The following is a 16,180-nucleotide window of genomic DNA, read 5'->3' as shown; positions in this document are numbered from 1 at the left end:
GTTTACTGCTACTGGTTATTGTGGCCTACTTAGTCTGACACGTAGCCCAAGTGGGAGGTGTGTGGTTTTTTCCCATATTACTAACATGCCAATTTGTTTGTTGTGATTTATTATCAGCCAGACCCATATTTGCTTTAAATGACAAATTTATTTAAGACGGAGTGATTTATGTAAGTCTGGGATGGTACGTGTTAACAGCCGCTCATAGTTCCTACCGGCCGGATCTTCTTTTCATTGATATTGCTGTTATGACTGATGAAGCCAAGCTGGTGAATTCCTGTGTTGACTAAATAACATGTTAAAGCTATAAATATGACTGTTACCAAACTGTACTGTCATTAATAGTGTTGCTTTGTTAATGTTGTATGCTAGTTTTATTTTGTGTCTTTCAGTTGATTACCTGGCTTCTGTAAAGGCACGGTTACTGTACTGGTGTTAGCTTATGCTTGTGCAATAAAGCTTATAAAAGGCAGCAATCAGATGTCCGAGCCTGAGTACGACACAGTTTCATCAGTTAAAACACACCCTTACAGTGGGAGTTTACTAAATTAAAGGTAGTTAGCTCAGTAAAAACCGTACAGTATTAATGACTCCAGGGGCAGATTTACACCAAAACCCAAACTTTATTTTGTCAGCAATAGAAAACAAAGTCCATGGATACAAACAGAACTCACATTCGGCATGAAAACAATAACAGTGGAAGACAAAAGGATGTCAGGACAAAGGACTATAGATACACAGAAGTTGATTAGAACAATGGGGAACAGGTGAGTAACAACAAATCAAAGACAGACACTGAAGAATAAAACTAGTTTGAACCACACCCAGTAGTATGATGTATGACAAGTGTATCACTAAGGATTATCATAGCAAATTTGTCACAAACACATGAAATCCACAACTAATCACTTTTGATTAGGTAAAAGTAAACATATGAATAAAAATACTAGGACAGAAATCGAATCAAAAATTTAGAACAACAAAGAAAAACATTTATTTAAGATCTCTTGCCTTCCATTCAATTTTGTTGTCCCTGAACACTTCAGCCCTCACTCCTTCTTCTCTGTCTCCAGCCAACAGTAGCATATTTTACAGCTACATCCTGCTGCTTCTTAATAGCAATTTTATGTTGATGCCATTGCTGACACACCCTCGACATTTATCTGGAACATTAACCTTGGGACTCAAACTATGAGCATATATGTTTCTGCCTCCCTGAATGAAAATTGGCATCAGCTGAGCCTTAAATTCTTCATTTCCATGTCACCATATTTGGCTTGTCTTTCTCTTAATAAAGGAAAGAAAATGTGTACCAAAGGTTCGTGTCTGACCAGGCAGCCACAGCAAAGCGCATAGGCAAATATACACAGGCAAATATTTTCTCTATCCCATATCACACAGGCAAATCTATCCTGCGGTGCAGGAGTAGGGATCTCCAGGCCTCGAGAGCCAGTGTTCTGCAGGTTTTAGATATCACCCTTGGTCAACACACCTGAATCAAATGATTAGTTCATTACAAGGCCTCTGGGGAACTTCAAGAAATGTTGAGGCGGGATATTAGCTATTTAAATTAGCTGTGATGGCTCAAGGACACATCTAAAACCTGCAGGTCATTCTATATCCCTGCTCCAGTGTTTGTAGTTGAAAAGCATGGCCTAGCGGTTTGGCCTGCTTTTTTAAATAATGGAAAAATAACATTTATTTATGAATTAAAGATATAAAAATGTAACATTTACTGTGTACAGGAACTGAAGACTGAAACCAATTAAAACCAGACCATACTTTGATTGGCTGAAAGGAAATGTATAAATGAAAATACAAGGTAAGAAATCCAATCAAAATATTAGTAAAACACTTTGCCTAGTAATGTGACACTTTAAAATGATAATAAATGATGATAATGAGTTTAGAGCATTACACGTGTGTTAGAAATGTGCTAATCTTTTTCTAAAAGCAATTAAAATGTTCTGTTTTAGTGTTCGTGAGAGTCCTTCCTTACAGCTAGTTTACCAAGAGCCTCAGCTGTGTTCATAACTGCCTCCTTTATTGAATCTGCTTCATCAGCTTTACAATATCCTACATAACCCCCACCTATTGCTCCTGCAGTAGCAGCAAGGCCTGCAACCGTACCCAATCCAACACCAGCTATTGGAAGTTTTCCCTGTGTTGCCACTCCTGTCACTACGGCACTTGCTGGTATTCTTATTGGCATTGTTAAAGTCTTCAGTATTGTAAGAACTTTTGCAATCATTATTGGCACACCAAGCAGTGCTCCCAACCACATCCCTGTGGTAACACCAGCAGCCATCTTGAGAATATTGTAGACTCTGTTCTCTGCCTCCTCTCTGATTTCTTCCCATGACATGTTTCTTGATGACGATCTAATGCTCTCTTGCTCTTGTTGTATTAGCCTCTCCACTTCTTGCAGCATCTCATTTGTGTAACAACGTTCACCGTTGTTCCTCACCATCTCTTTCATTGTGTTGAGCAGGTTTTCCCTCTGCAGCTGGTTGTTTCTGTATTCATGCTGTGGGTTGTTGTTCCAGTATTTGTTATCAAAGATGTGGCAGCGCCCACCGCATCTCTCTAACAACTCACGTAGACGGTTGTTGCCCCTGCAAAACTCTTCAATCTGCATTCCTTCAGGAAGATTGTCACCACGAGTGAAGACAAGCACAGCATACCTGAAAGCTTCTTCAGAAAAAGACTCTATGATTTTGGTAATAACCTCAATCTCTTGATCTGTGTATTTATCCTTTTTTAGTAAAATAAGAAAAGCGTGAGGTCCAGGAGAACACTTTACGACACTCCTTGTAATCTCATTTCTCAGCTCCTCTTCAGACCTGAGATTGTCAAAGAAACCAGGAGTGTCAATTATAGTAACAGATGTTCCATTCACCACTTTGGTAGCTTCTCTACACTGACTTGTTCCAGCGTTTGCAGTATGATCTATCTCAAACACCGTCTCTCCAAATATGGTGTTGGCCAAGCTGCTTTTTCCACTTCCAGTTTTTCCTAGCAGGACAATCCTCAGGTGATCTACAAATAAGAGAAAAATTACTTCCTGAATTTCTTTTTCCATATTTGGCATCCTCATCAACCACCTAAAACTGTAACGTGTTAAAGATAAAATAAAGGAGGATACATTTCTACTTAACAATGAAAGTTTAAGGTTTAAGGTGCACAGAGATGGACAGAGATCTCCGATGTTGTTCCCGGGATCTGCTGGAGCCACTCGCCTAGCTTGGGAGTCACTGCACCTAGTGCTCCGATTACCACGGGGACCACCGTCACCTTCACCCTCCACATCCTCTCGAGCTCTTCTCTGAGCCCTTGGTATTTCTCCAGCTTCTCGTGTTCCTTCTTTCTGATGTTGCTGTCCTAAAGTGTATATTTATTTTCTTACTCTTCTTATATTTATTGTTTGTTTACTTAACTGGAGCCTCGTCATCTCGTCTCTCTATATACTGCACTGTATGTAGCGGAGATGACAATAAAGTTTACTTTCTCTTCAGCAGCGAGCAGGCGCACCGAGGGCTCTCGCGCTCACTTTATAGAATTTCGAAAAAAACATCGGTGCAAATTATAAGTCTGTATCATAATGTCTGGTGTTTTCATGTTTGTTGTTTAGTTTATATTATGTTTTATTTTGCGGGTTGGTTATTAGATGCTGCTCCAGCCAGCCAGAGAATCCCCCCGCCGCCCCGCCCTCTCCTCCTTGTGCTGCAGGCGCACCTCGCAAACGGAGGGCGCCCTTACTACCAGCAAATGGGCGATAGAAAACCGATCGGTGCTTGTGCCAGTCCCAATATGCGCTGGCTGATGTCGGGGCAGCATGAGTACGAGCAAATTTTTTTTTCTTTTTTTTTTTTTTGCCGATGCCCGTGATGCCGCCCCCCACCACGATGCCGCCCCGGGCAACCGCCCGTATCAAAAACCGCTACTGGTCTGGACTGTGTGAGGAAGCTGCTGTAACAGGGGAAAACCCATTCAGGATCAAGGAGAACATGTAAAAACCATATAAAAGATCACTGCCGGAATTTAAACCAGAAACCAGGTGGTAGACTTCTGCAGGCACAAGCATTCTCCACTGCAACCACTGAACATCCAAGGTATGGACATTGAGGCTGTGGACAGCTACAGGTACCTTGGTGTTCATCTGAACAATAGACTGGACTGGACTCATAACTCAGACGCCCTCTACAGGAAAGGGCAGAGCAGGCTGTACCTGCTGCGGAGACTCAGGTCGTTTGGAGTGGAGGGCCCACTCCTGAAGACCTTCTATGACTCTGTTGTGGCTTCTGCTATCTTTTATGGCGTGGTCTGCTGGGGCGGCAGCATCTCTGCTGGGGACAGGAAGAGACTGAACAGGGTGATCCGAAGGGCCAGCTCTGTTCTAGGATGCCCTCTGGACCCAGTGGAGGTGGTGAGTGACAGGAGAACGGCGGCTAAGCTGTCATCCCTGTTGGACAACATCTCCCACCCCATGCAGCAGACTGTGACAGCACTGAGCAGCTCCTTCAGTGGGAGACTGCGGCACCCACGGTGTGGGACGGAGAGATTTCGCAGGTCTTTCCTCCCCACTGCTGTCAGACTCCATAATAAAGACTTTAACTGATCAAGCACACACATCCATACATATGCAATAATACTAAGTGCAATAATCCTTTCTGTCATCGTTGTATTTTTACTCAGTTGTATATAGTATTTGTATTTGTATTCTATTTTTATCTTATTGTATATTTATTTTATTTTATTCTACTGTATATAGTATTTTATTCTATTCTGTACAGTTGTGTACTGTATTTATTCTTATTGTATTCAAATTTTTGCCTCATAACTTTTGCACTGTCCACTTCCTGCTGTGACAAAACAAATTTCCCACGTGTGGGACTAATAAAGGTTATCTTATCTTATCTTAAACCTTCTCGCTGTGTATAGCGGCAACCTTCGGTCCTTCTTTGCCGCTTCTGCAGAACGTAAAGTTTCTGACTCGTGCTCTTGTTAAGTCTCTTGGATGCCTTCCGGTAGCAAAAAACGAGGCGAAGGAAAAAAGGGGCAAAACATTTATTTTCCATACAAATCGAAAGGTACAAAACAAATGCCTCTGGTGGGAGCTCCGTTTATATTCCCTTTATGTTACAACAAGAAATAACATTAAAACGGCGACGGTCAGAAAACTGTTGCTCCACGTCCTGCTTGCTTACCTAACTTTTTACCAACACCCCTCCGCATGCGGGCCAAATACACACCCCTTTACGACATCTATCAACACTTTACAACAACAACAACTGACTAACAAAGCAGGATTAATTTATGGAGCACAGCATCTTACATTATAACATAAAATGACCAAGATTATAATAAAAACTTAAAGATCATGACAAATACTTAAATATGGCATGATGTAACTGAGTAAAATATTGGCCTGGACTTGGCTCCAACACTGTGTCAACTATTAAAGATCCAGGCACCATCTCCAACCAAGTATTGTAGATTTGGTGGGTGGAGATTAAACTACTGGTGATTAAAGAAGCGAAAGTAGACATGTACAAGCTGCAAAACCACAAGGAGGACATATACGTGCTTTATTGTAGCAATGAAAAGACACAGAACTGTTTCACAGGAGTTTAGTGCCCTAAACTTCCTGGTTCAGAGTGCTAAATGTCTGTTAGTGAAGAAAACAAGTGCTGAGTGGGATGACTAAGAAAACACCTTCATCACTTCATTCCTTTCAGCAGGTTTACTGTAAACAGTGTTCAAATCTTATTTTACTTCTTCTTGTGTCATCAAGAAGCTGTTGATGATATTTATTTAAAATAAATTCTTTTACTGAAAAAAAGAAACAAGAAATTAAAAGTCTGCGTTAGTTTTCTTTTACACAGCGTTTAAAAGCTGATGTTCATGTTGGGCATCAAATTGTACAAAGTGCTTAGAAAACCATCAAAAGAGAATTGTTAGTTTAAGAGAGGAAATTATTATTATTATTATTATTATTATTATTATTATTACCCTTTATATAAAATGGATGTTATAGATTAGTCTTTTAAATGTACTCACCTTGATGAGTGGCCATTTCTCTCTTTTACAGGCAGTTGATGTGTGATTTTCTGTCTCTGCTGATGTTCTGCTGTTCAGCACTTTCCTGTTTATTGCTCTGTGGTGTTTGAACATGTGGGGACGTGGCTGAGAGGTGAGGCAGAAAGGTAAGAAGGAAACCGAAACAGTTAGTTGTTGGTTGCATAACATTCAAGTTGGGTTACTTTTCTATGAGAGAGGAGTTCATACTTTGTGCGTGTTTTGTTTTGGTGAAAAAAGGAGAGTTAATCTCTAATCTGGTTGTTTAACCTGTGTAAGTGTGGAGCTCTGAGCACTGACTGTATATCACAAACCCTGTTCTTAATATAGACCTTGCTGCTGCTTTCACACACCTGCATGCACACTCTGTCCCCTCAGAGGAACCAGCTCCTTGTAAAGTCTATAAAAACCACACACACAAGCTCCTCTCTATATATCCCTGACAGCAGAGCTGCCTCTTAGTTACATGTTGTAGGATTAAAGAAATTATTTTACTGCTACTGTTCATAACCATCATCTTTATCATTGCATCAATCATCATTTCATCAAAGTATTTATTGAAGCTGTTGGCATTATGTTATAATTTGTATTACAGGTGTTATCATAATCACATTAACCTTTATTTCAGGTGCAGTTATAACCACTTTAAACTGTTGAGTTTAAATTTATAATCTTAAGTGCTTATATGCTGATTATATTGGGTTATATAAGAAAGGCCCAACTCTGAGTACACTCTGTGCCAAAGTAGACAGGAAACTGCATGCTTTTGCAGAGCGTGCTTGCAAAAGTGAAACTAAGCAGAGTATGAGTGACGTGGAGCTTAGAAGGTTAATCTTACAGTAAAATAGTAGCTGAGCAAAGGCCTGAGTGTATTCAGCAACCTGCTGCGTTTGAGTTTGCTTGGTAACAGATGACTCAGAATAAGACAGGAAGTGTACTTCTGAAATGTCTTTGTTTCCTCTGTAAAGTGTGCATTTTTTGGTTGTTATTTTGAGGAGCTGTTGGGATGATGCTATTTGAATAACTAGGTTATTCATTATTATCTTTTATCCGTTTATATTCTTTTTTATTAAGCTTTGAGTAGTGGCATTTAATTAAAGCATTTATTCAATATATACATATATAGTTTTAGTAGATTGTTACACATCTGAGAGTGGCCTCTGTCTGGTTGGGAGCTTTAGTAGGCGAGGTGAGAGGTGATACAGGGTGTCAATTGAGGTCAGGACACACATACACACACTGTAGGTAGACTTATATTCTATCAATCAATCTTTATTTATAAAGCACTTTTCATACAAAAAAAATGTAGCACAAAGTGCTTTACATAGTTAAAAGCAGCCCACCCCACCCTCCAACTCACTCCCCACACTCTCATTAACATAAATGATGTGAATACACACATATCCCCCCCCCCCCCCCCAACACACACACACACACACATACACACACGCGCACACTTAAAGAGTAAAAGTTGGGCTGGGCTCGCATGAGCCAAGTGAGGAAACACTATAACAGGGAGCCGTCTGCACCAGGAGCCGGTCACAGACCGCAGCCTCCAGGCTGGGCACACAGCAGGAGGGAGGCCAAGGAGCCCCCCAGCCAGGCTGAGAGGACCCCCAGAGACCCAGCAGCCACAGTCGATCACAGCCCCGGTACAGAGAGCGCCCTCTGAGGAAACACTGGAGATATGACACAATAGGATATATACAGGGTAAAATGATAAAATAAATAAGAACAGGATACAATATAAATATAAATAGAGTAAAAAGATTAAAAAATGAATAAGAATAAAATCAATAAATATTAGGTAAAGTCTAAATTAATAATAGAATAACAGGATAGAATAAATAAGCATAAAATAAATAAACGTTAAGTAAAAGCTAAATTAAAAAGGTGGGTCTTGAGCCTGTTCTTAAAAACATGTACGTTCTCTGCGGCCCTGAGCTCCTCCGGCAGGCTGTTCCACAGACGAGGACCATACCAGGTAAGAGTTAAGACATATTTTGCTTGTAACTGCATTTTTGTACCTGCAGAATTGATAGTTTTGTTGCAGAGCATGCCTCTGAGGTTTTGGAGAAGCGAGAGCGAGATGAGCTACTGGAAGCACTTGACTTGGAGGCAAAGAAGATGTTCTTTCAAACTGTGTCAAAGTCGTTAACGGAACGTTTGTGGTTTTGACTTCTGCATGTATTGTATTTGCTTAACGCAAGAGGGGGCGTAATAATACCCTGATGATATAAAACAACTGCTTGTGTATTGTTAGGGAGAGATCGACGCTGAGTGTGTGACGGTGTTCATCTCTCCACGCGTGTGTTCATTAAAATCATTGTTTGACCTAACCCTTCTGGACCAGTGTTGTGATTTGAATTCCTCCTGTATCCCTCCTCAATATTTGAACCCTTAACAATGTTTTCACTAGAGGGACATGTTTTAGTGAACCAGCTGCTGCCAATCTCCACACCTCACCACAAAAACACTGTGAAGAAGAAATCTTCCCTATATTCATCCACTTCAGATGAGGACTGAAAAGTTGACCATATTTCGTCTTGTCATCATGTAAAATCTCAGGGGCTTCAAATTGGTTTGTTCACAAAGTTTGCCAACGGTGTCAATTTTTCTGCAGATATTCTCTCCTGCAGTATTTCACTGTCTCGCCATCCCTTCACGTTGCTTGTGGAACACACCTGATGGACCACACAGCGGTCCTTTGGTTTTTGATCTTACTTTCCATACTGCAATTTTATATCTTAGGTTCTGCAGAAGAGTCTCTTCATCCGTGCTGTACTTAGTTTGTTGACAGAAGGACTTCGTCCACGTTAGAATAGTAACAATACAGACAGATTACAATATGACATTTCAAAACATATGTGCACTTAACATGTTTAATGAACCTGAACATGTCATGGTCCCCGTGCCTGCTCGGCTGGCCCTGTGTGGCTACATGTTATGTTTTGTCTTTTCTCTCTCTCTCCTCTCTCTGCTCGCTGCCTGGGCGGAGCTCGTTGTGAGCTCCCGGCCTCCACCACCTGTAGGCAATCACCTGTGGCTCCTCACCTTGTTTGCTCCCGCTACTTAAGGCAGTGACTGAGAGCACCTCGCCGCTGGACTATTGAGTAACGCTCGTCAGTGCTACTTTAGCCTCAGCCAGTTTTGAGCTCTGTCCGTGAAAGTTCTGTGCTAACTCTTGTTCTCTGTATGCAGATTTCTCGTGCTTGGTTTGGAGACTCTGGACGCTTTTCCCGACCCCTCTCTGCACCCCTGGGAACCCCGGCCCCCTTCTCCTTCACCTGTATATAGTGCACCTGGAGTGTGTAAATAAACCTGTTTTTCTGAGACTTCAGTCTGCGCCGAGTCCTCCCTGCTCCTCCGTGACAGAACATAATTACAAGAGTTAACATTAAAGGCTTGCATATACGACTTCTGTTATTCTACAAGTCAATCGCCTTCTCAACCCCAGTGTTTTATGCTATCTTGTTCTTTCACTTACTGAATTTTATACATACTTTGTCTTGTTGCGTGTGCGTGATGTCCTCTTGTGAGACCTCTCGTGACCACAGGAAACATTCTAAATCCTCCTCCATGTCTACTCCGTGGACACTTCTCATTCCTGAATGGACAGAAACAGACCCGTTTTTAAAAAGTAGCAGGATCTCTAACTCAGGATCTTGCAAAACTTTTGTGAGATCTCGCAAGAGTTCATCTTAATTTTTTTCACTCAAATATCCCTTTCGGGGCTCTGTATTATGTAAAAAATACAGCTGTAATATTTCCTCTGAGACATTAAAATATTAATTGTTATAAAAGAACTCATTAGTAAAGTACAAGTACCTGTACCATTGTTTTGAGTATTTCTGAATATTGCTGTCACATTCATATACATCGAATGATTGTGGACAATTATTTTTCTATTTCAAATCATTTTTATTTTTTTATTTTTTTAATTGTGAGGAAAGTTCCACTGTTCTAAAAATTAACCAACATTATTTTAAGATTTTTGAATTAATTACTTATTAATTACAAATAACTGAGCATCACTGAAACATTTATTCTCATTAGTATTTATTTAGGAAGACAGTTTAGTCTTTGCTAACTTCCAGTGGAGAGATATGCATGACAAAAAATAATTCTGCTTTAATAAAATTGTAATTTAAAATTTGTAGCCTAATCATAATTTAAGTTTCCATACAGCTACAGACTTTAAACACAGCCCGTCAACTGCTTGTTGTTTTGGTGTATTGCAGCTTAAGACAGAAACAGAAAGTGAAACAGAACTACAGTCAGAGTCCGACAGCAGAGAGGAAACACCGACATCACAGTCTGCCATTAATTATAAGCTTCAGGCACAACTACCGCTGATTACCTTCATCATGGATGGTAAGTTAGTTAACTTCTTTTTTATGCACTGAGCAATGAATTTAGACGTACACAGACATGCATACAAGTGCCTGTAGTATCATTCAGCACCAGTGTAAACAGTCTGATTATTTTCAAGTCTTTCTTAAAGCAGTGCAAACGTGTTCATACCTCAAAGGATGATTAACATTAAATCATTCCTCCATATCTAATCTTATGTATACTGTTATAGCTAACAGGCTACACAGTGGGCTGTGTTTTTACATCCTAGCTAAAACATGTTCCTCGCTTTGGTTATGCTCATTTCTCCTCAGTGTGCTATGGCAGCCATCTTAGATACACAGTAAGTGTTTCATTTAGGAGGAGCACTGAAGATAAAAAAAATTTTTTTTTTTGGAGGGTGGGGGGGTGGGGGGTATTAATCCACTTTTTTACCATTTCATTAAAATATGAACCTTTATATTTTGTAAGTTAAGATTTTAAGTAAAAGAAATTGTAGAAAATTATTGTAAACACATTTTAACATAAAGTTAAACATGAGCTTTATTTGGACAAAAAAAAGCACATAGAAAAACAGAAGAAACAAGTAAGAGTGTGTTTTATGTATACCCTAAAGTATAGTAAGTAAATATAATCTAAATATGAATAATATAAGTAGATGGTTGAATAGATAAAAAGATAGTGGAGGCGGGGGGGTTATTATGCCCACTGATATTAACCTGTTGCTGCAGGAATAATAATGCTGGTGGAGCTTTGCCTTGTGTTTCCTCTTCCTGATTAGCCTTTACTAATGTCCCTTTTTTAAATGTAACTTTATATATTTTTAGTTAATCTTTACACATAATAATAAAAGCAATTATTATTTAGATTAAAACTTAATGTAAAGAGAGTCAGTACTCCAGCATGTCTGTATCTAAACAAAAAGTAGTTAACTAAATCAAAGAACAATTGACATTGAATAGTTTATAAAATAAAGAATATATCTGTATAAAACAATTGAATGTCAAATACAATCCATTGTCATTCTGTACCCACACATAAATTCTTTTAAATGTATGACCTTCACTTTGAAGCATTCTTGAATTCATCCATGTTGTTAAAACAATTTCAATCATTCCTAGAAGCTTGGCAAAATAAAGCAACTGGACTTCTCCAGGAGACTTCTTTAGCTCCAATAATTAAATAACAACTCCAGCTGCTTGCTGTCAAAGTTTCTTAGTCTACCATGAGCTGGACGACTGAGGACGTACACAGACTTATCCGATTATTATTGCCATTACTACCCAAACCTTCAGTGCTTTAAACACTTTGGCTAAAGACCATCCCAGAGAAACATCAAGTGTAATCTCAGTTACATGATGAATATAGTTATGAATTTCTGTCCAATATACTTGCATTTCCAGGCATGTCCACAATGAGTGTAACATTGTGGACATGCCTTTCGCAACGCGAATATAGTTTTTGTGTGTGTCACACCTTACATGTAAGTATGGTTTTGATTTCTTCTGGTTGTGTGGTAGGATGTTATCATTAATCCGCTGTGTGTAAAGAACTTTAGTAGGTGGTAAAACACACTGGGACAGTAAGACTAGTAAATTATTTGAGTGAAAGGTGGTGTTAAATGAAAATATATCTATCAAAACAGCTCACAGTGGGAAGAAAAAATAAAACAAAACAACCAAAAACTGAAAGTTGCCGTGTGGACAGGAATAAGAATAATTGAATAGAATAATTCTTTAATTGTCCCACAAGGAGAAATTTGGGTGTAACAGCCGCAAGAAAGACACAAACAAACAGTACACAAGACACAGAACAGAAACATACACAATTTTTACATATTTAATAAAGTTAAACAGGAACCAAAACACAGAGCTGCAAAACTGGAACTCACTTTAAGTGACACCATCTGCTAAAAACAGGAATCAAAAACCAATAAAGGAGACAATTTACAAACAGCACAATTAGGCCTACAGTCAGACAAGTGTTAAAAGTGTAACTAATCTTTTTTTTTTCTAGTTCCAAACACTACAAGGATCGTCCTGCTGGGGAAAACTGGAGCTGGGAAGAGCAGCCTCGCTAACACTATATTAGGAAGGAATGAGTTCAAAGTCCTAAATTTTTCAGACTCACAAGCAAATGTTTGTGAAGCAAAGTCTGGATCTGTCGTTGGAAGAAATCTCACTTTGATTGACACTCCTGGTTTTTTTAGCCCAGGATTTTCAGAGCAGGAGCTGAAGCATGAGATACAAAAGTGTGTCACAAAGTGTCCTCCTGGTCCTCACGCTTTCGTTATTGTGCTCAGAGTGGAGAAATTCACAGAGCAGGAGACGGCTGTCATCAGGAAACTGCAGGAGTGTTTTTCTGCAGATGTATTTAAATATTCAACAGTTGTCTTCACGGATGGTGACCAGTTACCTGACAGAATGAGCATCAAGGAGTTCATCGCAAATAATAAGCCTCTGAAAGATTTGGTAGACAAGTGTGGTGGTCGGTGCCACGTTGTAGATAATAAGTACTGGAAAAACCAGCAGGACGAGTACAGGAACAACCAGTTCCAGGTGACACAGCTGGTCAACACAATACAGAACATGCTGATGGAAAATGAAGGAGGCAGCTACACCACTGAGATGCTGAAAGACTGGCAGAGACAACAAGAAGAGCGCACTAAACCATCATCATTATCAGCCTCTCTCCACAGAGTCTACAGACTTTTGACCAAATACACAACCAAAAAATCTGTCAAAGTCTTGGTAGGTGTAGCTGTGATCCTTGGTGCACTGCTTTTTTTAAAAAAGTGTGACCACATCGCAGAGCACTGCAGCAACTGCAACGTAAAACACACACACTGATGTCACAGAGAGAGAAAAAGAAAGAACAAAGATTTTTACATGAACTTTGTTCTGTGTGTTTATTTTATTTTATAAGATTGTAGATTTGTGTCACGCAAGTGATTTGAATTGTCATGAACAGGTCTACTAAATAACAGTATTGTTTGAACTATGCAGTGTTTCCAAATATTTTCTGCATCTTTGTTTATCACATTTGAACATTTTACTTAATGTGGTGTATACACATGTACCTGTTTATTTATTCATTATTAAGAAAATAAACCTTTAAACAAACTGTTTTTGTTGATCACATAAACCAAGAAAGGAACAAAAATGGAAATAATCTTTTGACCTTTTAAAGGAGGTCAAAAGAGTCTATCTAGTATATCTAGTTATACTTAGTTATACTTATTTTAAACAGTTTAAACAACAGTCTTACATTATTATTTAAAGACTACATAAATCTTCATCTTTAAAAAGCATGTTAGTAAAAAAATCAGCTCTTCTAATAAAGCACAGTTTATTATTAGCATTTATCAAAAGAAGCCTTTTACCTCTGACGTCAACAAGACTTTAGCGTCCTCCAGTCTTGGTCCAGCTGCAGTCTTCAGTGTATGCTATCTGCGGTTTAAAGTAAGACTTGTACATGCATGTTGGACTAGTGGGTTTGCTCGTTCTTTAGGGTGCAAGAGGTCCTCAAATTTTGGATGAAGTGTAATTAGAATATTGCCCAGGTTACATACAGATAATCAGTATCTCTTCTGTGGGTCGCTAATAGTTATTTCAGTTTTCACTTACTCAGCGATAGATAGACAGATAGCACTGCCAGGGAAAAAATAAATGAATTGGTTTAATGTGCGCGTGCTTTAGTAACTGACCTTTTTATTTATAAATGCTGTGTTATTGTTGAAATGTTATGGTACATTATGAAAAACTATTTCCAGCACTGAGTAATTTTAATGATTTCAGTTTATTTGGTTTGACTGTGTTATCATCTCAGTGACACTGTTTTTGGCAGATTCTAAAGTGGATCAGAAACCATATATTACAAATGGTTAACTCGTGGCTCATGCTGTGTGCATTCACCAAGATTTTCTTTTTTAAATATTGACATGTGCCAGGCTTTTGAAACACAGCAAAAATAAACTGTCTTACCTCCACACATGACATTTTCATCGAGGTGAAGGAACAAGTTTAGGAAAACAATAAATGTTGATAGGAAGACAAACAAGATAACAAGATTAAAGATTTCATTGCCCTCACTTCAGATTTACTGTAAAAGTGTTAAGGTCTCATTTTACTTTCCTTTTTTTGTCACAAATAAAGAGCTGATAATATCGATTTTCTTTTCCTATGATTGTGTTTCCTCCTGCACTCGTTCCATCTCCAGTTTTTCCAGCAACAAAAATAATTTTTTAGTCTGTGTTATTTTTTTAATGTTAATGTTGGCCATTAACATAGCAATTTAAAATTATTCATCTTCCGGAAGAGAGAGCCGTGCACAGCCCAAAGCCAGTTGCAGATTTCTAGCATTAGAAGCCAAAAATGTGTATCATATAGCACGTCACACATAGTTTAGATCAAAACAACTCTTTCTGGCCTGACTTGATGTGTGTGTGTGTGTGTGTGTGTGTGTGTGTGTGTGTGTGTGTGTGTGTGTGTGTGTGTGTGTGTGTGTGTGTGTGAGACTTAGTTACGCTTTCTCTGTCTGGTATCCTGTTCTTAATATATTGCCTCTGCACTTCCTGTATTTCTAGTCTGGCTGAGAACTTAGTTTGTGAGTAAAAGCTGGCCTTCTTATTCTTTTATAGGCCTTTATTATTAAAATGCACAAAACAATATAATCAGAAAATAAGCACTAAGAATAACACCAGTTACTGAAATGGGCAGAAGGAAACCCAAACAAAAGAAGCAGCGCTTCTGTAATGTAGCCCTGGGGAGAAAAAAAAAAAAAAAACAACAACAACAACCTTGACAAATCAAAGTTACATACTGATCAAAAAGTGCTGCCCGATTTTCAAACAAAGTGGCCAATAGGAGGCTTCTGTAGCTCCAACCTATGAATACTGTTTACTACCAGGTAAAATAATTAAACATACGTCACACAATAAACACATACCAGCAATCGATGGAGAGAAGGCTTCAGACGAAACGATCCGCAGGTGATCTATACAAAGACATGAGGAGCATTAGTCAACAAGAATATGGCCAGTTAGGACAACAGGGACACGTGACTCCTACCTGTGACAGCTGGGAAGGTCAGGTGATCAGAAACCCGGGTTTGATCTGGATGTGCACAGAAACAAGTGATCGATGGAGGGATGCTCAGATGACAGCTAATATTTATACTAGCAATGTAACTGGCCACTAACCAGTGATTGAAAATGCAATGTTAATGTCTCCCCAGGTTCTCTCCAGGTAACTCCAGTATCTGAGAGCTACTGTATTAATGTACTGATGACTCAGGGACAGAATTAAACCAAAGGCAAAACTTTATTTTGTCAGCAACAGAAAACAAAGTCCATGGATACAAACCGAAGTCACACTGGGGGAGAAAACAGGAATAATGGAAGACAAAAGGATGTCAGGATGAAGGGCTCCACATACACAGACGTTGATTAGAGGAATGGGGAAATTTATTGTACACATGTACTGAAAAATGAAACCAATTTAAAACCACACCCAGCAGCATGAATTATTACAAATGTATTATTAAGGATTATCACAGCACATTTACCACAAAACACAAGTGAAATTCACAAGCAACCAAGCAAGACTTGCCTTAGCCAAACAAAGTAATCAAGAATTAAATACAGATATGTGCTGTTCAAATATGACACTTGGTAATAAAATGATGATAAGGAGTTCTCGAGCATTCACGTCTTGCAATGTGTTTTCATCTTTTTTCTAAATTCCGGGTT

At 39.0% G+C, this 16,180-nt stretch overlaps 2 protein-coding genes across 3 annotated transcripts; one reads left to right on the top strand and one right to left on the bottom strand.

Moving 5' to 3' along the window:
* Positions 1-278: 278 nt before the first annotated feature.
* LOC120742683 (GTPase IMAP family member 7-like) lies at positions 279-15,673 on the bottom strand. 2 transcript variants are annotated; one of them, XM_040046112.1, is made up of 3 exons: positions 15,379-15,673; positions 6,061-6,157; positions 279-3,039 (listed from the first exon to the last, which is right to left on the bottom strand). In XM_040046112.1, exons 2-3 carry the CDS (start codon positions 6,074-6,076, stop codon positions 1,973-1,975), a joined length of 1,083 nt encoding a protein of 360 aa, XP_039902046.1. In that variant the 5' UTR covers positions 6,077-6,157; positions 15,379-15,673; the 3' UTR covers positions 279-1,972. The 2 variants fall into 2 exon arrangements, with proteins under 2 accessions (XP_039902046.1, XP_039902047.1); XM_040046113.1 differs by lacking the exon at positions 15,379-15,673 and having other exon boundaries at positions 6,061-6,232.
* Positions 10,235-14,881, top strand: LOC120742686 (GTPase IMAP family member 7-like). The gene is made up of 2 exons (XM_040046117.1): positions 10,235-10,452; positions 12,448-14,881. The coding sequence occupies exons 1-2, from the start codon at positions 10,446-10,448 to the stop codon at positions 13,278-13,280; spliced, it is 840 nt and encodes a 279-aa protein (XP_039902051.1). The 5' UTR covers positions 10,235-10,445; the 3' UTR covers positions 13,281-14,881.
* Positions 15,674-16,180: the final 507 nt, after the last annotated feature.

Source organism: Simochromis diagramma, unplaced genomic scaffold (genome assembly GCF_900408965.1).
Source record: "Simochromis diagramma unplaced genomic scaffold, fSimDia1.1 OVJJ01000338.1, whole genome shotgun sequence".
NCBI lineage: Eukaryota > Metazoa > Chordata > Actinopteri > Cichliformes > Cichlidae > Simochromis > Simochromis diagramma.
Note: the sequence above shows the minus strand (reverse complement) of the source record. Positions and strands in the feature narration are given on the sequence as shown.